General features: G+C 34.1%; 1 protein-coding gene across 1 annotated transcript in view; it reads right to left on the bottom strand.

Annotated features, from left to right (window-relative positions):
• Positions 1–6605: 6605 nt before the first annotated feature.
• The window catches only part of LOC110033779 (DNA repair protein RAD51 homolog 2), a gene marked incomplete at its 5' end in the record, with an annotated part of 38013 nt that continues 20335 nt past the window's right edge, over positions 6606–24283 (bottom strand). The window contains 6 exon segments of the mRNA XM_020737874.1: positions 6606–7042; positions 7367–7510; positions 13872–13985; positions 14070–14161; positions 14276–14341; positions 19917–19997. Coding sequence (XP_020593533.1) covers positions 7026–7042; positions 7367–7510; positions 13872–13985; positions 14070–14161; positions 14276–14341; positions 19917–19997 — 514 coding nt within the window.

The following is a 24283-nucleotide window of genomic DNA, read 5'->3' as shown; positions in this document are numbered from 1 at the left end:
ATCTACATCATTTTGATCAATCAATTGAGTTCAATGTCATGACTAACTCAACCTAAAATCAACTTCAAGCGAAAATGACAAAAATTGAACCCATGCACCAAAATTGACCAAAACAAACCAAATTGATTAAACCAATGCCACTACAACCACCATTTGGACTCTAATAACCAAACTAGGCACCTAGCCCACCCTACATGAGCTATGGACCAATGGTCCCTTGATTTAATGGATTTCATCCCATTTTTGGCCTAAACTTGATTATATTGGCCATCATCACTTACCATTAGGAGTTAATCATCATTAGCCACCCCTTGACCTCCCTGAGCCCATAAGCCACTTAACCCTAGCCAAACACCACCTAAGCCACCGGAAACAGCCAGCTAAAGAGAACCCCAAGTGGCCAAAACCCAAAATTAAACTTCTCTAAGTTGACTAAGTTCTATTGGCCATCAGAGCTTTTCTTCTCTCTCCATTTAGCCCTCCATCTCAGCTCTCCATTGCACCCACCAGCCACCCCTGAGCTCAGTCCAGTGGCCATGGCTATAGGGGCAAAAGGGGAGAGTGCTAGAAACTTAGGAGGAACTCTGGAAAAATCAAGCCAGAGCTTCTCCAAACCTTCCTAAGTGCAATCCCACAGTTCTCTAGGCCTGACTCCCACTGTCTAGAGCCAATTTCCCTGCTAAATTATCAGCCGAAACTAGGACACATTTCTCCACTCCACCACAATGTACCAAACTTCAATTAAACTTGCACACACCATCCCCTAAGTGAGAGAAGTTGATTTCCCACAAAAGCCCATCACAGAGAGCCTCTAACCTAGCTCTAGACCAGCACTTGAAATCAGCCTTCGTCAAAATCATACCTAGACAATTCACCACAGCACAGAAGTTCATCTGAAGGTTCTTTGGACTCATTTGAAGCTTCTCCAACCATCTGGTTGAGGCCTCCCCTCTCAGATAAAGGTATTGAACTCTCTCCTCAAACTGTGCTTAATTTGATTCTCCACGCGTATAGACTATATTTCATAGCATTGTAACCATATGGATGTGTTCGTCCTGAGTAGATGAAGGTGTAGGGACAAACCCCATGTAATTTGGTTGAGTATCGAGAGAGAACTTAGGGTTTGAAGTTTAATGGTCTCAGGTTAGAGAGATTGGGTACGATGAACGAATATCATCCTTTTTCGTGTTTATTCAACGGACGGTCGTGATCGCGTCGGACGGATGGATGGAACGAAACCACGGGTTGACGAGGCGCTGAGGTGTCTGGCGGCTTCGAATGGCGGAGCCCCGAGCGTAAAGCTCGGAGCTGTCGAGGTTGAGGTGGCACTAAGTTGGATAAGTAGATAAATAGGCTTTTTCTGAATTAAATTAAATCTCAGATCTTTGAAAATTCATAAATTTTCATAGACAAGTCATAAAAATAAATTAAAAATACCCACTTACTCAATGAACAGAGGAGAATAATATGGACGAAAAATAAAAATTATTTGTTGACCATCTGATTATTAATTAATTAAATAATCTCTATGGTATTTTAATTTGTTTTGATTAAATATTGCTCAACATAGCTTGAGATTTTTAGAGTTTGTTTCTCATGACAGAGGAGATGTTCTCTGATTTTTCCAAGGTTAGAGAGCATCTCTATGTTTGTAAACCTAATTTCCAAGCTTGAGTGACTATTTTAGATTAATAAAATTATATCAATTAAAATATCACTTGAAAAATTATGAGATAAATTTTGGTAGGTTTCCTGTGGTCAGAGAAGCTTGGGAAAAATATCATGATGGTTTGAATAATTTTGTGTATTTATATAGCTAATTAAATGTTTATAATTTGTATTAATTTATTTAAATTAAATATTAATAAAAACATATCTAAATCAATTCCACATTGTGTAGAAAAATCATGTTGACTTAATGTAAAAAAATTAAAAATTATTTGATTTAGTTTGAGCACTAAAGTTGATTTTATAAGAAAAATTATATTTTTGTACAAAAATAATTATATTAAATTAAATACATTTAGGAAAATTATAAAAAATGGTTCTATGAGTTCCTTGTGATTAGGGGCATTTAGGAAAATAAAAATTATTTTAGAAAAAATACTTCATTTTTTAACTATATTTTAAATTAAAACAATTAAAAATAATTAAAAATTTTCAAAAATACAAAAATATTTTAAAAGGTGTCTAATGGTATCCTGATCACTTGGGACTCATTAAAATATTTTGACCAATTTTTTCTAAGTTTAAATAAAATTTTAAAGGCCAAAATTTTTTTTTTTATTATTTTTCATTAAAATAATTATAATAAATAAATTAAAAATCATAAAAATATAAGATTTGTTTCTCTAAACTCCCTGGACTCAGAGAGGGTTAATAAAAATATAAAAATAATTTTGTAATTAAAAAGTATTTTTCATTTAATTGAATTGCTAAAAAATCAATAAATAATTATAAAATTAAATTAAAATTTAATTTCAAAAAATCATGTTGTGCAATTTAAGCCCTAACTTATTTTGGGATTCCGATGTTGCTATTCGTCATGATCTAAATCCTCATATTTTTCAGGCTACTTGTGTGACCGTCTCGCATAAGTGTAAGCCCTAAATTAATAAAATTAACATGATGAAACACATAATTCTTCTCTCTGAAATTGAAGTCGAACCATAAGATAATTTGGGAAGCTACCGAGGTTCTCCTCAGGATCTGTGACATCCCAATTTTTTTTTCCTTTGGATTCCATAAAAATTGTTCTAAATTTAAGTCATTCCTTTTTCACACATTTTTGTCCGATTTTTTGAAAATTCATATCCCCTTGAATTTTTTGAAGACATTATTTCCTGATTTTTATTGAGGGTTTTTTTTAGGTGATTTTGAATATTTTAAGATATAATTAACTATAAGGGCTTGCCCTCATAGGAAACTTTTATAAACCCAACTTAGTATAAACCCTATTTAATTTTTTGTATTAAATATGCAACTTGTCGATCAACATAAAAAATGATTTTTTGCAGACTTGAACGGACGTCATAAATTCTTTAGTTTATTTAATCGAGTCTCACCAGTAAGTAGTGTCTACCCTTCGAGATAGATGCATTGCTTACGGTATTATGCTCGTTTGTTTAAATTACTGAGGATATAAGTTTGGTTCGGTCTAACACATATCACATTGTTAACCACAGACATACCAACTCTTAAAGTTTAAATGATATGGTTGGTGATCTTGGATGGGACAATCATTTGTTAAATTGATCTCACTAAATTCTAATTCAATATGTTGTCTTTTTTAAATTTTATTTAATTTTTAGTTGTAAGCTAAATTATATAATTTCCTACATATTATTTATCTTCATGACACATTAGACGGGGAAACAAAATGAATGTGATAGATCAGCCATTTAGGAGAGGGAGGTAAAGATTATATTTTATGATTTATGCTTGAAAATGAACAAAATTGACAATAGACCAACAACACACTTCAATAAAGGAGGTTGGTTAAACATAACAAAAACTTTCATGAATAAACAAGAAGATTATACGATAAAACTCAGTTGAAGAACAAATGGGATCAAATGAAAAAAGATTGGAAATTATGGAAAGGTTTAAAAAGAGGAGCAACTGGATCAGGTTGGGACCTTGTCAAGAAAATAATGAATACATCAGAGTGGCAGAGAGAAAAAATTTAAGTATAAAATGTTATATGAATTCTTTTTTATTTCATATTAATTGAACTATGTTTTTATCAATTTGAAGTCCTACTCAATTAAAAAAAATTTAGGACCTAACATAGACCCTAAGCTAGAGGAGAAATTTGATTCTATGTTTCTTGGTGTAGTAGCTACAAGCTCCAATGTTGGGCAACAACACGAAACTTCACTATAAGAGAGAGAATAATATGAATCAAGTCATTCCAAGCGCTCTTCACCATCCAACCAAAACCGTTAAAAGAAAATGAAAGTCAACATTCAATATTCATCTGAGCAGATTTCATAGCTTGTTATGAACTACACTAGCATGCCATCTAGGGCCCAGCGACTATTTAGAGATATTCAACTATAATAAAAGTCATGAAGCTACTGAACTCCACTTTTGAGATGTTTGATGATATGTCTCAATAATTATTCTATATAAAAATTTTAGAGGATCGAACAAGAAAGTGATGGAGCGAAAGACTTCTTACCTCTAAAATTTTTTAAACAATCAGTCTAACTAGTTTGTCTTCTATTTATGTTTTTAATTGGTGATAATTTAAAATTTTATGTCAAGTAATACCATTTGTTGTGTTCATTTGATATTTTAACTTGTATGTTCTGCACTAGTAATATTTCAATCATGCAGTTGTTCACTTATAACATAACTTGTTAATTTTTATATACTGAAACATTTGCTGAAACATGCATAAAATATTCAGATTGACACATCAAATGAAGAGAAAAGTATAAAGGTAGTGGAACAAACAATAATTCTGTCCACTATGATATGTCTTATCAATGAGTACAATCAAACAAATTTGTTCAAGAAATAGATTGGTGAGCTACTTTAGGGTCATCTGGGCATAATTCATAGTATTTTTCGAATGTCATAAATTTTTTTTTTGTTATTTACTAGATGAATTGTAGAATAATTATGGTTTGCATGGATTGTCCTCATTACACTCAAGGAAGTACTAGTTTCTCCTTTATATATTTTGTCACATAATAAGTCAATTTATGTTGGTTCAGAGTTTGCTAAATATTATAGATTAAAACAATGATGATGAATGCATTCATAAAAATTGTCATTCATTGGCATTTTGACCTTAAGTGAAGGTGATCAAGATGACTATATTAATTGGAGCTCGAAATGTAATGGTCTAATTCTCCTCTCCCAACCAAATTTATTAAAACTTGTAGGGTTTAAAGCTTTTGCTACTTCTCCCAGCATTATTAGGACTAATCTAGAAATGTAGATTGAATTGGCAAAAATTGGTTCATTCTTGCTATCCATAGTTGTATTTCTTGCTCTTCTTGTAGGCATAACCAATTTAAACTCCAACTTCTCACTTGCTCTTCTTGTAGGCATAACCAATTTAAACTCCTTCAACTTCTCGGTTTAATTAACTCTTCAATTAATTTTCAAATGTATTAGTAGTCCTCCATGATGATTGAGACTTCCACAAAAGGCACAATATTTGGAGGAATTAAGAGCATGGACACTTGCCCTCATTGGAGTTAATCAACAAATGTGGTATGTGGCTTCAACAATTTCAATTATGGACACTCTCCATGAAGTGATAATTGAATTTTGGTTAGGCATAGATGATCTATCCTATCTTATTGCACATTACTGTATTCTTCGACATTAATGTGATTATTTTCGAATTTAAACACCTCAGCTGAAATCCTCAATTATTGCAAGCAAATGCATAACTGAGTGGCCCCCCCTTTAGATAATGAGTATAATTTGTGCCATAGTCATCTCTAAAACATTCTTTTCTAACATCTCTAGCTAAAATATAATAATAAAATTTCTCAACGACTGGTCCTACTTCCACATCTTAGCATGGTTTAAAAATTCTCTAGGGACCTCCGAACACCTGTAAACTCGGCGATAAACTCTCTCGAATTAAATGAATGAGCTAATGTTTTCAATTAAAAAGGCAGGAGAACGGTAAAAAATAATGCTTCGTGGTGAGATGGCTGACTTACAATTATAAAATTTAAAATTTTGCTAAAGGCTATGCTTAGCAAGAATGTATTCATTAACAGTGGATATGATTCTTAGACTTTTAAGGCAGAGAGATATCAATACCATTTCATGGGTGTATACCTCGTATGCTCTAGGAGTTGAAGACAATGCACGAAGAATTGGCTATAGTTTATGAATAAGAAATCAAGATCCATCAAGAACTTTCACCACTCAGAGTTGTTTATGAAACACAATACAAGATTCATTGGATCGTTTTCTTGAGTTTTTAATTCATCAAATTGAAGCCTTGATTTTTCATTTCAAATGAACTCTCTTCATCTTGGTGTTTTTTTTTTTTTTGGCTATTCTAATTATTGGTTTTTCTATCTCTGACATTCGTCTGGACCCAAATTTAACAATAGGCGACACTAAAATCTTACTCATAAAATGGGATCAAGTAGCAGGAGTGAAGAAAAGAGAGAATCTAGAAAAAAAAAGCTCTAAAATTTTACCGTTTTGTAAAACATGGCATAAAATAAATTTATCTAACCGATAACTAATTAATTATATGAGAATGTACACCAAGTTCTATGCATAAAACTAATCCTTATGATGTCACTGTCATGCTTCACTATGACTTATCAAGCTCTGGTAAGATATGCTGATTAGCTTGTGGCCAAGTACCTTAAGAAAGTTTGACAAGTAACTTTTAACATTTAGCAGCTTCTAATTGGCCCTATGATCCAGCACATATGTTTAGTTGGCTTCAGCAAGCTCATCTTGGCGAGTTATCATGTTGATCATTCTAGACTGACTGGCCCATATAGGATAGCAGGATCACTCCGGCTTAATCCAAGAGAATTAGGACATTCAACCACAGCAAAGCAGCAGGTTATGAGTTAAATTCTGCATGCCTAAGAAAGATCTTATTCGAAAATAACACATGCAAAGTCTACATTGCTAGCCATCTTTAGAAGCCTATGTGGAACTAAATATTGTCCCCTGCTCCCCTCCCCAATACATGCAAAACAAAAACTAAGACATGTTGCTTCCTTGTACTTTCTCGATTTTTTTTGAAAAAAATGAGGAGTTTGAGATTTGAGCTTTTGGTTAAATAAAGAATAAAGCTTGCTGCCAAACAAGATTTATGAAGAGCACATCTAGTAGGTTGGAGATTGGTTTTTGAGGATAAAGGCTGTGTAATAAACATTTTAACTAAATATTGATCACTTTGTGAACCAGTTCAGTAAATTTTGTGACAGTATAATAGGATCAAAGATTCTATGTAAAGCTGAAGTAAACATTCCAGGCATCGAAGCTCACTTCCCAGGCGGCAGTAGTAGTATAACTACAAATTAAAGAATACTGTGACCTGCATATAAAAAGCTAAACATTAAAAGGGCAGAAAGCAATGGTAATAAACTAAGAGGGAATTTACTTACATAGCATAGAATTCTTATGCATTTACATAGCTTACACCTAAACTTTTGCATTTACAGACATAGCACTCAAATCTTTAATATTACATAAAAAATACACTATTATGACATTTTAAAAGTTAAATACACCCTTTCATGAATTGATTTAAAGCACCAAAGGGCTATGTATGCAAATATGAAAGTATAGGTCTACATATGTAAATTTATGACAAAACTAAATGGATTTGCAACAGAATTGCATCAGTTGATTGATAAACCTTGGCAACGGATCATACTGATCTCCTGCCCCATCATTTCGATACCATTATCAGAGAGTAATGTGATCCCTGAGGAACACACCCTAAATGGAAATGCTAGTGGAGGAGAGATCGGAGATTTTGCCACCTTTATAAATTTCTGACCTGCAATAGAGTTTCCCAAAGATACAACTTCAAATAGTTGTTTGAGCTATAGTCATACTCCAAAAATTTTCTGGGCTGCCTTTCCAAGTTGAATAATGCCACAGTACTAGGATAAATACAAAAGAAATGATATTTTAAGAATGATAAATGTATTTTTTTGTGCAGCCAAATTCAGCAGACTACAATCACTGGCAATGTAAAAAATGTTTCATAGAAACAGATAAGCAAATCCCGTATGCCTCTAGGCATTCAACAGCGAGAGAAAGAACGGACTAATAAATGACAGCAGTTCGAAAATATTAAAATTTGTAAAAGAAAATGAACAGAACTTCAAGTTTTAAAAATGAACTCCATGAAAATTAACTGAGTTTTAAAATAATTTATTGCATTTCCACAGGTTTTTTAATGGAGTTCAATGAAAACAAATGCTTCTCAAACCAACTGTGGTCAACATTACCCAAAGCCCAAGTTGTGCAAGTGAAGAGTGGATAGACCACCACCATGTGCAGTTAGACTCGTTGGTATGTTGGAAAAACTTGACACTTCAAAAAAATTTATATGAAAAAAAAAGAAATTGTACATCGAAAATGTGCAACGTTGATCCTGAGGAGATATAACGGTCTAGAGGATAAGGGTACAACAAAGGGGGGCCCACTAACAAAAGATCATCGTGTCCACTTATCCGATCGAGTGCGGTCGTCTGAGCCAAAGCCAACAAGGCCAAAATCGATGGGGTCACAAAGGATGACCAAATTATCTGAATCTGAGCAATTAAGTCAGAAACGGGACAAAGAGATATTCATGCCAACTGACATGAAAAAGCCGAAACAAGTGAAGAGCTAATCCCTCAGCATCTTCAATCATACCGGGGAGCTACACAAGCTCTCCCATCTATTATCAATGATCGAAAATCAGACTAACTCAACCAATCGGCCCAATCCTGTCGTTCTAACACCAATCAATCTCAATCGACTGACAACGCCGACTAAGCATAGCCTACCAAATCAGTCCTGCCAAGCCAAAGCCAAATAAGCTCAACCAACTGAGTCAAAGAGCAGTCAAGCGATAGACACATAACTATTAAATCTTAGGAACAGCTTAACTTTCATTAAAGCAAGGTCAAAAATGTAATATTTATATATTGTACTCTCTCCTCCTATAAATAGAGAGAATATTTCATGTATTAAAAATAATTAATTTTAGCTAAAAATGTCAGGAAATGTCAACACGATTGTTCATTATTTTTTACTCATCCGTCTCTCGATTCAATGTAATACTTGGGAGGTGTAATTCACGGACAAATCAAGATTCAACATTCTAAAATGTGTAATGAGTGTGGATCATGCCACAGGCAAGAAGAGGAGCAACTCATGGAGAACAAAACCATAACGAAGACAGGCAACATAGAGTGCACCTTAGAGTTTGTGAATCGACAAATTCAGAAGTTGAAGAATCAAATGTTGGCAACCTTCCGAGACGCGCTTGCTCGGGGAAGAGAGCAGTACCCCTGAGAGTAAAGGTTGGCAACCAATAGCCGAAGAGCCCGCAAGTTCTGGAAAATTGCATTCCTCCATCGCCTTCACCAATGAGGATTTGCCCCCTAATGTAAACTCTTACAACAATGTCATCATTGTCATAGTGTTGATCAACAACCATCAGATTGGTAGCATCCTTATTGAAACTGATAGTTCAGCGAACATGTTAAAATCAATGTTCGATTAGATAAGTATCAGAAACGACTGGTTGACTGACAACAGGCCCACTCTATGGTTTTTTCGACAAAAAGAAAGATACGCTAGGAACCAATGCTCAGTTGATCACTTGAGAGAAATTGCTAAATAATTTACTAATATGGAGGACTTCCTGGAGGATGACTCGCCACCCACTTATAATGTCATTTTTGGTCGCCCCTTGATCAATTACTTCAAGGTCGCTACCACAACTTATCATGGGGCAGATAAGTTTTCGGGCGACGGAGAAGTGATCACTATTCAAGGCAATCACAAGTGGTCTTGCACTTGCTACCCCCCCGGCAGTCGCAAGTGCCAAGTAGGAGTCGTTCGAGCTCAACAACCAACGCAAATAAGGTCACAAGACTAGTGAGATCACCCATCAAATCTCGACGACAGAAGGCGAGCTCGCTAACTTTTGTTCTAATAAGTGAAGCATTTGATGTAGGATCAAAAGATATGTTAATCAATACCCTCCGAGACCACCAAGATGTCGGGGAAACCGATCAATGTCACCTACCACCCAGCAGCCCGACCGATGAAGTTGAGAATGAGGTCCTTTGGCATCACTCTGTCTGAACTGATACGAGAGGAGGACCAAAAGCTACTAGAGGTAGGCTACGTATGAGTGGTCAAGTATCTGACATGGGTGTCTAATGTGGTCATGATGCAGACGTTAAATGACAAGTGGAAGATATGTGTAGACTTCACCAATTGGAACACCGCCTGCTCGAAGAATTGCTAGCCCTTACCTCGGATTGATGCGCCTGTGGATGCAATAGTCGATCATTCTGTGATGTGCTTCCTTGTGTCTTCTTCTACCACCAAATTAAGATGCACTGGCCGACACAAAGAAAAATGCATTCATCACTAGCAAGAGTGTGTGTTGTTATAATATAAAGGGCTAAAAAATGTTGCGCTACATACCAACAAATGATAAATGTAATATTTTCAAAGAAAATAAAATAATATTGAAGTGTATGTGGATGATATGCTGAAAAAAAGAAAAATGTTCAACAACATATAAAAGATCTAAAACAAATGTTTGAACACTTAAAAAATTCAATATGATGCTCAACCCACTCCAATGCACCCTAGAAGAGTTCGCAAACAAATTTTTAGGCTATCTCCTAACCCCGGAGAGGAGAAAATCCAATTCATAAAAGATACAGGTGTCGATCGACATGTCATTCCCCTGAAATACCATGGAAGTACAAGATTTGACCAAAGAGATTGTAGGCCTAAATCGATTCATCTGAAATCGAGCAACAAGTGCGCTGCCTTTTTCAAAATTTTAAGGCGAGCAAAAAACTTTGTTTGGTCGGGTGAAAGTGAACAAACGTTCAGAAAGCTGAAAAATTTCTTAGCATTGCCACCACTTCTCCAGAGCCCAAAGCCAAACGAGGAGCTCTCCCCATACTTGGAGAACAAACCTAAAGCCATCAGATTGACTTTAGTCAGAGAGGAGTTGGAGAAGTAGTTCGCGATTTATTATGTCAACCATCCTCTGAAGCGATGAGCTCAGATATTTGATTATTGAAAAAAGTTAAAATTGCTCTTCCACAGGTTTCACAAATATTTTCAAACGCATTCGATCAAAAACATCACCGCCATCCGCTCAAATCAGCCCTCACTTGGCCCACTTTGGTCGGCTCCTCAAATGGGCGGTGGAATTCAGCAAGTTTGATATGTCTTACATAGGAGTGTAAACAAGCTGAGCATGAGCGAGCCCAAGAATTGTTCGTGCTCGGTTAGTTAGAAAATTTCAAAAATTATTTTTTAAAAACATTTTGAAAGGAATGAAAAAAAAAAACATCTTTGTATAGTAGATTTTACAAATCCATAAAGATGAAAACTTATGATTTCTTCAATTTTGTTTTTACATTTATAGTGGATATCTAATGAAATTTTTCTCAATGTCCCGATGTGGGCCAAAACTAAGAGCACAGGGCAGATAAGAATCTCTAACTTCACGAGCTTGAAATTTTTCTCACCACGAGATTACAAACATGCCACCAAATTCTTGAGTAATTACATATGTACAACAATGGGTCACTCACTGCCAGCAGGAAAAAAAGCCGATGGGCATGAGCGAAACTTTTGGTAAAAAATTTTGATCTATTTACATAGAAACCACCCACTTCTTACGTATTTATATATCTAACGTCCTTTTTTTTTTAATCTGAGGGGCATTTACATGCATATCACTCAATTCTTATATAATTACATTTCTTAATTCTAAATTTTCCTTTTTATATTTATGTAAATCAAATCTTTGATACCATAAAAAAGATATCATTAATTTAAATTTTATGTATTATTTATTTAACTACTTCGAGCCAAAATGAGTCGAACATGATTGGACAAAGTTTTGTTTGTATTTGACTCATTTATAAATCGAGCTATAAAAAAATTGTTCGTGTTTGGCTCGTTGGCTTAATGAATGAATTAAGCACGAGCTACTTGACAAACCAAACACGAGTTGTTCAAGAACAACGAGTTTTTTTAAAGCCCCATTCTTACATTTCTTGAACCACAAATAAAGCACAAGCCATAGTTGATTTACTCGACGATTTTTTTGAATCAAGTGAGCCACGTGAAGGTATAGCGGACGATAGCCAAACTTGGGACTTGCACATCAACAGAGCATCTAGCCAAACCGGAGCAGGCTCAGTCTCACACTTGCTAGTCCGACCGAGGGCCATATGTACCACTCAATGGAAGTCGGATTCGAAGTCACCAACAATCAAGCTGAATACAAAGCTTTAATTGTTAGGCGGCGATTCACTTATGTGATGAGCGTTTGGTACCTCCCAGTAAAATTTAATGCATAGCTAGTGGTGAATCAAATAAACAGGCGATTTGAGATCAAAGACGAGATAGTGGTTAAATACCTCAGCAAAGCTAAAACAGAGATAGGGAAATTCGAAAGCGTCAAGATCAAGCATATCGCCCGAGAAGACAACCAAGTAGCAGACTATATATCCAAGTGCATCCATTTGTGGGAGATGATGTCTAAAAAGCTTGTTCGACCGACCATTGAAGAAGCCAAAGCTATAGAGTTGACAATCGAAGGGCCAAATAGTTTGGTGGATCCATACATCGTATACCTTGAGATCTTGAGATCGGAAAGATCTTAATAGTTAACGACCAAAAGCGCTTCGAAATTAAAGCAACACAATATGTTTTGATCAAGGGAAGTTTTTCCAAAGATAAGTCATGTTGTTGTACTTAAGATATATAGAAAAAAATGAGACAGAAGATGTCCTCCGAAAGGTACAATAAGCGGAGGGCGAGAGCCACTCCGAAGAAAAACTTTAGCATGTCGAGTTTAACGATAGTTTTATTTTTGGTCGATGCTTCTAAAAGATGTCGAGCAATTCTCAAGGAAATGTGAGCAATGTCAGAAATATGCGCCGCTACAATATCAACTAGCACAAACAACAACTCTTCGTCAGCCCATAGCCTTTTGTCGTCTGGGGACTTGACATCCTAAGACCATTACCCCCATCGCGAGGCCAACGCAAAATCCTTCTTTTTGCTGTGGATTGTTTTTACATCCTAAGACCATTACCCCCATCGCGAGGCCAACACAAAATCCTTCTTTTTGCTGTGGATTGTTTTTTTTTCAATTGGATCAGAGTGAAGGCGCTTGCTCGAATCATCGCAGTGGTTGTTCAGAACTTCATATGAATGGATCTGATCTATCATTATGGGCTACCACTGGTAATCTCACAGAAAACGAAACACAAGCTGCCAACAAGGGGGTGAAAGATTTTTGCCAAAGCCAGGGGATCAGCCTAAAATTTTCATCCATGTGTCACCCTCAAACAAATGGGCAAGTCAAAGCAGCTAGCAAGATTATCTTAAATTTGCTGGGAAAAATGTTAAAAGAGCAAAGGGGAATTACGAAAAGGCCTTCTTATTCTTAGAGCCGTACGAATGACTCCTATGACGACCGAACAAACACCATTTATGTTCTTACATGAGATGGATACAAATTTACTGCTCATTCATGTTTACTCTTCTCTATCTCCTTCCGTATGCTCTACTTCTTGGGATGTGATTCATGAAAAAATCAAAATTCAATGAAAACTATATCAGGTATACTATTTTATAAGAAATTGATGTATTTAAGCAAATTTCATGCAAAGCAGATTTCCATTAAATTCAAATGCGCAAAAGCAAAGAAGCAAGTTGCAGTAGAACTTAATTCCACTTTTGGATGATAATATAAGCAGCCAAAGGCCAAATAGTACGATAAAAAATTTCTGATAAAATTGTTGAAGTGGGATAAGCAAATACAAACTGCTAATTCGCAGAAGCAGATTTATTTCAAGTGAAACTGGGTAAAAAGAAAAGAATCATGCATGCATAACACGCAGTAGAGCTTAGTTCAATTTTTGGATCAAAATATAGGCAGCCAATAGCAAAGATAGAAATTCTATAGAAGTTGTAGTTGAAATTATGAAATTAAAGCCATGGAATATTCAACCAACAAACAAACCGCCCGTACAATAATAAAATAAACAGCATCCCAAAACTAACTAAATAATGTGTACTCAATTTCACCTATTTCTAGCTCCAATAAAGTTGTGACCATTACAACTGAGAACAAAGTATTAGCAAACCTGAATGAGCCTCAAAAATAAGACGTATGGTTACAGCATGGGCCCATTGAATCCCCAAGGCTGCAACATGGTGAGTTTCAAACTTCTCAGAATCACGATTAGCATCTTTCTCTGCTAAGAGTTTTACATGAAGATTAGATTAATTTGACAAATCAGATAAGAGTAACAAAGTAGTCCCAAAGAAGGATCATAACACACCTAAAAATGAATATCGAGAGATTTCATCATTGTTGTGACCTCGCACTTGGTTTGTTACCACAATAGGTATGCGAGAAAACTCAGCAATGGACCTAAATAGTACTCAACAATCATGTAAATGTGAGTGAAAAACGTGAGCCTTTAGAAGCCTCAAATTAAAGTAATCATTAAAACCATACAAGAAATAATCAACGGGAGTTTCTCACTTCAAAAACGAAAAAGAACATTTGGGCTGCTGTTTCCCAGATATAGTGCCACATCTTTCATTTTCCCTGAAATACGAGCAAAAGGAAGAACCAAGCATGAAGCTGTAATAGTTTGATCATAAATATCTAAAGACGCGAATTTACATTAAAATACATGATGTTAACGGCATTTTGAATGTATTAGAGCAACGTATCACCAGCAGGATACTTTGGAGAGTTAAGGATAGAGGACTAAGGAAAGACAGAGAAATGAGACCAAAAGAACGGTAGAATTAAATTATTCTTTGCATTTGCTTAGTAGATGGTGTCGCACTTGGCGCAGTTAGGCACTTGGTGCTTTCATCTACTCACAACTCTTCGAAGGCAACTCGGGCTAAGAATTTAGCTCAAAGTCCATTGATTTGAATTTTGGCCTAGATTGAGATCAGATTGAAGCAAGTGAGCCAAGCAATGAATTGGAAGCATGGATCTTCTTTTTTTCAAGTCAATTTTGAGTCATACACGGATAGCTTGAACTAACTTTAGATTGATTAATTTTTTAATAAAAAATGATTTTTTATAAATAAATATTTAATAAAACACATACGTGGCAGCAGGACTTTTGAGCTTTTTTGCAAATTATTTGCACCCATTAATTTTGAGTTAGCATAATTGAAACTAGCCAACTCACTATGATTTTTGAGATAGAATAAGATCCAAACAGATCCATTCCAGCCATCTCGTTTTGATTTTGAGCTGGGTCAAGCTCGAATCAACTTTGAACTGAGCTGACTTGAAATTAAATACAAGCTGCAAGATGATTTTGAGCCATATTCAAACACTTAGATCCAATCCCAACTCAGTAGTAATCGGAATATTCACAGCCTAAAACCAACTAGAGTTCTTAGGCTGCCAAGCGTCCTCGTTACATTGTTACAAAATGGTACTCAAAGAAGCACTAAGCAGTATAGGACATGAGGAGGCTTCTATTCAAAAGAAACCTGAATGATCTTCCTCATAATCGTTTCCACTACTCCACCTTTTTGTTTCCTTTCCCATTAGAAGAGCCATTGGGTGGTGTCACGTAGAAACAGCCCTAGGCAAAGGCAGAGTGGTCGATAAGATGGAGTGGTAGTTCACGAACCACTATAACAATGGCAGACAAAATAGAAGTGCTTATTAAGCTGTTTGTTGTGCGACTTTCAGTTGGAGTGGCTACGTCTTAGCTACTGTAAATTTGGGAAATATTCAAGAGGCTGAATTTGCGGGAACTACCAACAGGTCAACAGTGAAGGTACTCATTTGCTATCCATTAAAGGAGGTTGGTTCTTTCTTGAAAAAATGAATCATCAGCTCTTCAGACAACACTACTCCTAGGATGAACTATCCCTGCCTCTCCAAGTGACATTGGATTGGGTAATTCAAAAAACTAGCATCCACCAGTATAATATTTCCTCAGCTCTCATACCTTGTTGGCATGATTAAGAGAATTGGCTTGAAATTGTTGGGTAATGTGGAGACCCGGTCCACCGAATTTAATTAGCTTCTTAATTAAGTATCATACCTACCGCTCACCTACCACACCCACCTAACGCTGACCTACCACATCTCACCTTCATACCTACCGCTCACCTACCACACCCACCTACCGCTGACCTAGCACATCTCACCTAACGCGCACCTACCTCTCACCTACCGCTCTCATGGTTTCTATAAATAGTCTGTTTTGGTTTCAAGGAGATGCAAGCCAACCAAAGTCAAGCAAGGCCAAGCCAAGTCATCTTGAGAGCAAGGAGAAAGAGAGGAAGAGAGAGAGGAAGGGAGAGAAGAAAATAAATATTTTCTTGTAACGTCGAAGCGCTCGACGGTGTAATTCTTCGAAATTTCTTGTAAACGTCGAAGCGCTCGACGGGGTAATTCTTCGAAAAAAATAAAATCCTCTGTCCGTGGACGTAGGCAAATTTGCCGAACCACGTAAATATGTGTGTCGCTCTGGTGTTTTTCTGCGTGCAATTTTTCTCGTTCTATTTTTCACTTTATTGTAGTCGTTTTTCACAACAACTGGTATTAAAGCTTTGGTTCGAAGTGATGACATCGGAGATCGAGAAGTTCAATGACAGATTTTGCTTACTGAAAGATGCAGATAGAAGACTACAGAAGACTACCTCTATGGGAAGAAACTTCATCTTCCATTACTGGGAAAGCGACCAGAAAAGATGGACGAGACGGAATGGAATCTGTTAGATCGACAGGTTCTGGGGGCTATAGGGTTATACGATTAACCCTGTCGAGATCGGTTACCCACAACGTCATCAAGGAGATGACTACTGCAGATATCATGGCGACTTTATCAGGTATGTATGAAAAGCCATCGACGAATAACAAGAAACATTTGATGAAAAAGTTATTCAAATTGAAGATGGTGTAAGGTGTGTCTGCTGCTCAACACCTGAATGATTTCAATACTATCACAAATCAATTGTCATCTGTTGAAATTAATTTTGATGATGAGATACGTGCGCGATATTTAATTGATTTTTATGATGAGATACGTGCACTGATATTTTTGGCATCATTGTCAAATAGCTGGGAAACCATGAGGATGGCAGTTAGCAGTTCTGCGCTGGGAAGCCATGAGGATGGCAGTTAGCAGTTCTGCGAATAAATCTAAGCTGAAATATGATGATATTCGTGATCTGATTTTAGTTGAGGAGGTGCAGAGGAAAGATTCTAACGAGACCTTGGGTTCGATTTCGGCACTGATTGTTGATTCCAGAGAGAGATCACAAAATAAAAACTCAAACCGTGGAAGATCAAAATCAAAGTCAGGTCAGCAGGCAACCTGCTGGAATTGTGGCAAAACTGGCCACATAAAAAGGAACTGCAGGAATCCTAAAAAGAAGGAGAATGATGACGCTAATGTTGTAACTGAAAAAATATAGGATGTAAGAAGGAGAATGATGGCGCTAATGTTGTAACTGAAAAAATATAGGATGCACTATTTCTGACAGTTTATAGTTTTGTTGATGACTGGATACTGGATTCAGGGGCCATCTTTCCGTCGGGAGCTAATGCGAAATTATGTTGCAGGTAACTTTGGGAAGGTATATTTGACTGATGGAAAAGCTCTGAACGTGGTGAGAATGGGAGGTATTGATATTGCACTCTCTAACAAGAGCAAATGGACTTTGCAAAAGGTTAGACACGTTTCTGAGTTGAAGAAAAATCTCATCTCTGTTGGGCAGCTCAATGAGGGTGGTCATTCGGTAGTGTTCTCAGATAACACCTGGAGGGTTACCAAAGGAGCATTAGTACTGACTCGGGGTAAGAAAACTGACACGCTATATATAACCACAACACCTGGAAGGTTACCAAAGGAGCATTAGTACTGCCTCGGGGTAAGAAAACTGACACGCTATATATAACTACAAATTTACTCAGGCGATGACACATGAGTCAGAGGTGCATTATGGAGAAGGAGAAGAAAGTCAATTTCTTGAAAAGTGGTAGAGCGCCAAAGCAGAAAAATTGGACCTTGTACAGACAAATGATGGAGAACCACAGAGTTATGAAGAAATCTTGCAAAATGAGAATTCGAGCAAGTGGGAACTGACCAAGAAGGAGGAGACGGATTCACTACCAGGGAATCAGACTTGGGAGCTGGCAGAACTTCTATCAAGGAAGAAGACATTACACAACAAATTGGTGTACCGGGTGAAGACTGCGTTTGGAATTGAAAAACTAATAAGAGTTGATCTTTTCAAAAAAAAAAAGTACTCAGTAGTTTCAGAAAATTTTATAGGAGCAATAAAATATCAGTTCTATCATCAAAAGTAATTAAATTGAAAAACTAATAAGAGTTGATCTTTTCAAAAAAAAAAAGTACTCAGTAGTTTCAGAAAATTTTATAGGAGCAATAAAATATCAGTTCTATCATCAAAAGTAATTAAATTGAAAAACTAATAAGAGTTGATCTTTTCAAAAAAAAAAAGTACTCAGTAGTTTCAGAAAATTTTATAGGAGCAATAAAATATCAGTTCTATCATCAAAAGTAATTAAATTGAAAAACTAATAAGAGTTGATCTTTTCAAAAAAAAAAAGTACTCAGTAGTTTCAGAAAATTTTATAGGAGCAATAAAATATCAGTTCTATCATCAAAAGTAATTAAATTGAAAAACTAATAAGAGTTGATCTTTTCAAAAAAAAAAAGTACTCAGTAGTTTCAGAAAATTTTATAGGAGCAATAAAATATCAGTTCTATCATCAAAAGTAATTAAATTGAAAAACTAATAAGAGTTGATCTTTTCAAAAAAAAAAAGTACTCAGTAGTTTCAGAAAATTTTATAGGAGCAATAAAATATCAGTTCTATCATCAAAAGTAATTAAATTGAAAAACTAATAAGAGTTGATCTTTTCAAAAAAAAAAAGTACTCAGTAGTTTCAGAAAATTTTATAGGAGCAATAAAATATCAGTTCTATCATCAAAAGTAATTAAATTGAAAAACTAATAAGAGTTGATCTTTTCAAAAAAAAAAAGTACTCAGTAGTTTCAGAAAATTTTATAGGAGCAATAAAATATCAGTTCTATCATCAAAAGTAATTAAATTGAAAAACTAATAAGAGTTGATCTTTTCAAAAAAAAAAAGTACTCAGTAGTTTCAGAAAATTTTATAGGAGCAATAAAATATCAGTTCTATCATCAAAAGTAATTAAATTGAAAAACTAATAAGAGTTGATCTTTTCAAAAAAAAAAAGTACTCAGTAGTTTCAGAAAATTTTATAGGAGCAATAAAATATCAGTTCTATCATCAAAAGTAATTAAATTGAAAAACTAATAAGAGTTGATCTTTTCAAAAAAAAAAAGTACTCAGTAGTTTCAGAAAATTTTATAGGAGCAATAAAATATCAGTTCTATCATCAAAAGTAATTAAATTGAAAAACTAATAAGAGTTGATCTTTTCAAAAAAAAAAAGTACTCAGTAGTTTCAGAAAATTTTATAGGAGCAATAAAATATCAGTTCTATCATCAAAAGTAATTAAATTGAAAAACTAATAAGAGTTGATCTTTTCAAAAAAAAAAAGTACTCAGTAGTTTCAGAAAATTTTATAGGAGCAATAAAATATCAGTTCTATCATCAAAAGTAATTAAATTGAAAAACTAATAAGAGTTGATCTTTTCAAAAAAAAAAAGTACTCAGTAGTTTCAGAAAATTTTATAGGAGCAATAAAATATCAGTTCTATCATCAAAAGTAATTAAATTGAAAAACTAATAAGAGTTGATCTTTTCAAAAAAAAAAAGTACTCAGTAGTTTCAGAAAATTTTATAGGAGCAATAAAATATCAGTTCTATCATCAAAAGTAATTAAATTGAAAAACTAATAAGAGTTGATCTTTTCAAAAAAAAAAAAAGTACTCAGTAGTTTCAGAAAATTTTATAGGAGCAATAAAATGTCAGTTCTATCATCAAAAGTAATTAAATAGAAAAATTAATAAGAGTTGATCTATCTATAGCTGCAGGTGATGCTGTTCTTTCGTAGTGAAGCCATAAAACAAATGATATAGATTTTTTATAACAAGAAGCCTCCACGCTAAATTTTGTTATGCAATGATGACCATAATCATGGACAAAAACAACCAAACATAAAAAGGAATTGCCCCCACCCTGAAATAAGTGCAGCCATGCTATCAATGACAAGTAGCTTCACCTCATGCTGAAGAAGTTTCAATTTCATCTGTTGCAGGCTGCACTAAAAATGAGTGTTACATTAAAAATAGGTTTAAATTTATATAAAGTAAATCTTCCAAACAAAGAGCCAGCAAACATCTTATATCTAGCTAAAACAGAAACATCTTATGTTTTCCACTTCACATTTGTTGGGAAAAAGTGCACACCCAAGAGCAATGCTGCTTAGTAGAAAAAAACTATACTTTGCAAGGTAAACATCAGAGAAAATAGCAAAAGATTTTATGCAGTCCAGCAAAACCCACCTGCGTACAACAACACATAAAAATTCGCAAACTAATATAAAAACATAAAATACAAATATCTGCCTAGCAAAATATTTTAATCTTTTGTTTCACTTGCACACTTTCTTTTCTCTCATTCTCTCTAACCCTAAGTATAAATAGTCCACCTATCATGACTTGACCCGGGATTAGAATTAATCAAGACGGGAACGAACAGTCGAATGCTGAAATTAATTTTTCTATTATTCATTTTCTTATCATTAACAGTTTATAATCCAAACAAAATTAAAGAGCACTAAATAAAGAAATTAAAAATACAAATAAATTTTTACCTTAGTTCAGGTTGTTCGAGTTTTCTATAGACATTGTCTCCTCTATTGTTCATCTTTTTAATCCATTAATTAAACCTTAATATTATTTTAAAACAATAATGAGATAACCAAAGCAAGTGAACACTCATACTCTTAGACTATAATCATAAAATGAAAAAGAAGACAATATACATGTCAATTAAAATTTATGTAAATCAATTTAAGAGCATTTGCAATTTAATACTATCTAATATGATAATTTGAAGTGATTCTAAATATTAATTGTGTTTTATCGTATACATATCATTATTTTTTAATCTATATACAATCGTCATAGGAGCACTGTCTAAAACTTGTACAATAAAAAATGCATCAATATCAATATCAATTATCATTTACATGCACGGATACCTTAGTGTTCCTCCACTAGTATCACATTAGGAAGAACTTCATCATAATCTATCATGCATATACAGGCATATATATAACTAATATCATTTACATGCTTATATTATGTCATACAATATAATATATATATTTTTAAATAACATTTAATAATTTTCACTATAAAGAAACCTAACATTCAAATATGACCAATAAAAAGATGAGCATATAAAACAAGATAAACTAATACATAAATTAATAGGCATCAATAACTATCAATGCAAATGATTGAGAAGAAACAAAAAAAACAATCATAAATCTAAGAGTAAGAGTACTCATTTCAATCACTGATGATTCTCTTGTCAATAGTTCTCTTCACTTATCTCCAAAGAAAATCTACAATCAGATGCATAAGAAATTATTAATAATTTATTATATGTTAATCTTATTATCAAAAGACAAATTGTCTTTATTTTACCTATAAGGCATCATATTATAATTATTATTTTATTACTATTATGTTAATTGTTATCTTCAATTCATAATATAAATTTAACTATTATTTCAAACAATTTAAACATAATAAATCTTGATAATAAAATGTTGGTCCTAATTAACTTTCTAGTTATTTTATGTAATTTGTATCTTTTTTAATTAGACTTTAAGATTTATATAAATATACAAACATATTATGTAATTATTATTATTATTATTATTATTATTATTCACATTAAATTCATTAAATTTAATATTAACTCATAGAATTAAATTTGTTTTTATTTTATTATTTTCAGATTTTTTTATTTGCACAAAATTTGTATTAACATTTTTTTATATAAATTAAATTTATTAAATAAATAATTTAAATAAATCAAACCCTAACCTTTATTAGCTGACGCAAACCTTTTCTCGATGCAAAACTTCTATAGCTTGAATCTTGATTTAATTAAACTTTACCATTAATTATAAATAATTAAACATATACATTAAATTTATAAATTAGAATTTATAAAACCCTTACCAATGTTTAGTTTTAACCCACGCAGAGCCTCACCTTCTTCTCCAATGCTTCAACCCCTTCAGCTTCAACAAGCCCGTCAGAAGCCACTACAAATGCTTCAACCCCTTCAGCTTCAACAAGCCCGTCAAAAGCCACTACACTCAGAATTTTTATTCGGTACATGCACCGCATGAACTCCTACATGCGGTACCGAATAAAAATTCGCCATGTGGAATTTGATTCCACGTGGTTTTCACCTTAAAATGTCATTTTTTTACGCCCGACCTGACCCGATATTTCTTTTTCCCGAAAATTTAATGCATAAGGCCCTTTCCCGGTTATCCCCCACTTTAGTTTCGCACTTTAGGGTTTGGAGCTACCGAAAAGGACTGCTCTGCCGACGAGGAGAATGACAACCACTTCCAGATCTGTGCGAGTTTAGCTTCTTGTACCGGATCTGTACAAATCATCTTTGTTTCTCCATTATGTAGTTTGTTGATCTGTGCAAGTTTTTGCAATCCAGATCTGAGGTATATCGTAGGTTTAATAAGTTTTATTTTTTAATTTTATGGATACTTCTGGCATTTGTCTGGGTTTATCGGATGTTAGTTTATTATCTGAGGTATAGGTCTGACATATTATTGATTGTGTTTAACAATTTATTTCTGTGGGTTTATCGAAGTTTACTTTAGCGGTTTTTATTTTATTCGAATTTGATTTTGTGCTTCTGTTTAACAATCCAGATCTTGACAGTATTCTCGTGTAATTTTTGTTAATAAGGAATGTTGGTGTTATTGTGGGGTTATTGTGATATTATTATGATTTTATTGTTGTGTTGTTGTACTGTTGAAAAGACGTTTTTGCTGCGGTTTTATGATTTTATTGTTGTGTTATTATGGTGTTATTGTCTTTGCGGTATTATCTTTGCAGTATTCCCGTGTTATTTTTTTAACGAGGGATGTTGGTGTTATTGTGGGGTTATTGTGGTATTGTTATAGTTTTATTGTTGTGTTATCGTACTATTGAAGAGAGTTTTATTGCTGCAGCTATATGATTTTATTATCGTGTGATTATGGTGTTATTGTCCTTCCTATTGGTGTTATTGTGGGGTAATGGTTTATAGTGTTAACTAGGTATTATCTTTGTAGTATTCTCGTGTTATTTTTATTAACGATGGATGTTGGTATTATTGTTGGTTATTGTGGTGTTTTTATGGTTTTTTTATTGTGATTTTTTACCGTTTAAGAGTGCTGCGGATTTATGGGTTTATTATCGTGTGATTATGGTGTTATTGTCTTTGCTGTTTTAGTGGACTCACTTATCTTACTATTGGCTTATTTGTTTTTCTATAACTTAAATCATTCAATGCAGTAAAGGAGGAAGATGGGCGAACAAGTCAAGTACTGTTCGTTGAGATGGAGTTATGTTGATGGAGAGTTTATTTCTCGGAGGCAATGAGATGGAGTTATTTTGTGATTCATATAATCTTGATCGATAAGCAGTAGAAAAATCATTTACATCAATGATCAAAGGTTGATTGAGAGGAAGTTTTAGGCGGTTTGCACATCTAAAGTTGATTGAGTTATATAATCTGATGTCAACGCTGAAGATGTGATTTGTATCAAGTAAGTCGTAATGGGTTTGCTAAATTGTGGAAACAAAAGAAAATGTAATTGTAAGTTTTGATGTTTTGAACTTCTCAAGTCTGATGTGAATGGTGTTCCGTCAGGTGAACCAGTTGGAACACCAGTTACATGAGACTTAAGAAGTGCAGAACAACATTGCAATAACATTTTATTCTGTTTCCACATTTTAACTAACCCATTACGACTTACTTGATACAAATCACATCATCACCATTTTCATAAGATTATATAACTCGGTCAATTTTAGATGTGTGAACAGCCTGAAACTTCCTCTCAATCAACCTTTGACCATAGATTAAAATGATTTTTCGACTGCTTATCAATCAAGAATAAAAACTGAATCTACATGCCAACGGTCTGGCCTCCCCTTTGCCGCATACTATGTATTAAACTGTGATTATTGTAATATGTATCGTTATGCTTATTCGACTTGTTGTAATATTGTGGTATTATTAGTGATTTATTCGAGTATTATTTATCTATTATTCTTTATGTAGTACATTGTTTTATTGCGGAGTGATTGACGTATTATTAACTTATGTGTTTATTAACATCGAGGTGATGTATTATTATGGTTGTATTGTGGTATTATTCGAGTCTTATTGTGGTGGTATTAATGTGATTACTTTCGACGTAAATTTTTTTGTGCCCTGCGGTGTTACCGTGGTTTTATTGTTGTTTTGTTATGTTTTAATTTTGTGGAGTATCAGTATGTTTGTA

The sequence above is a fragment of the Phalaenopsis equestris genome, unplaced genomic scaffold (genome assembly GCF_001263595.1).
Source record: "Phalaenopsis equestris unplaced genomic scaffold, ASM126359v1 Scaffold001285, whole genome shotgun sequence".
Lineage (NCBI taxonomy): Eukaryota > Viridiplantae > Streptophyta > Magnoliopsida > Asparagales > Orchidaceae > Phalaenopsis > Phalaenopsis equestris.
This window is presented reverse-complemented; position numbering and strand designations above follow the sequence as displayed.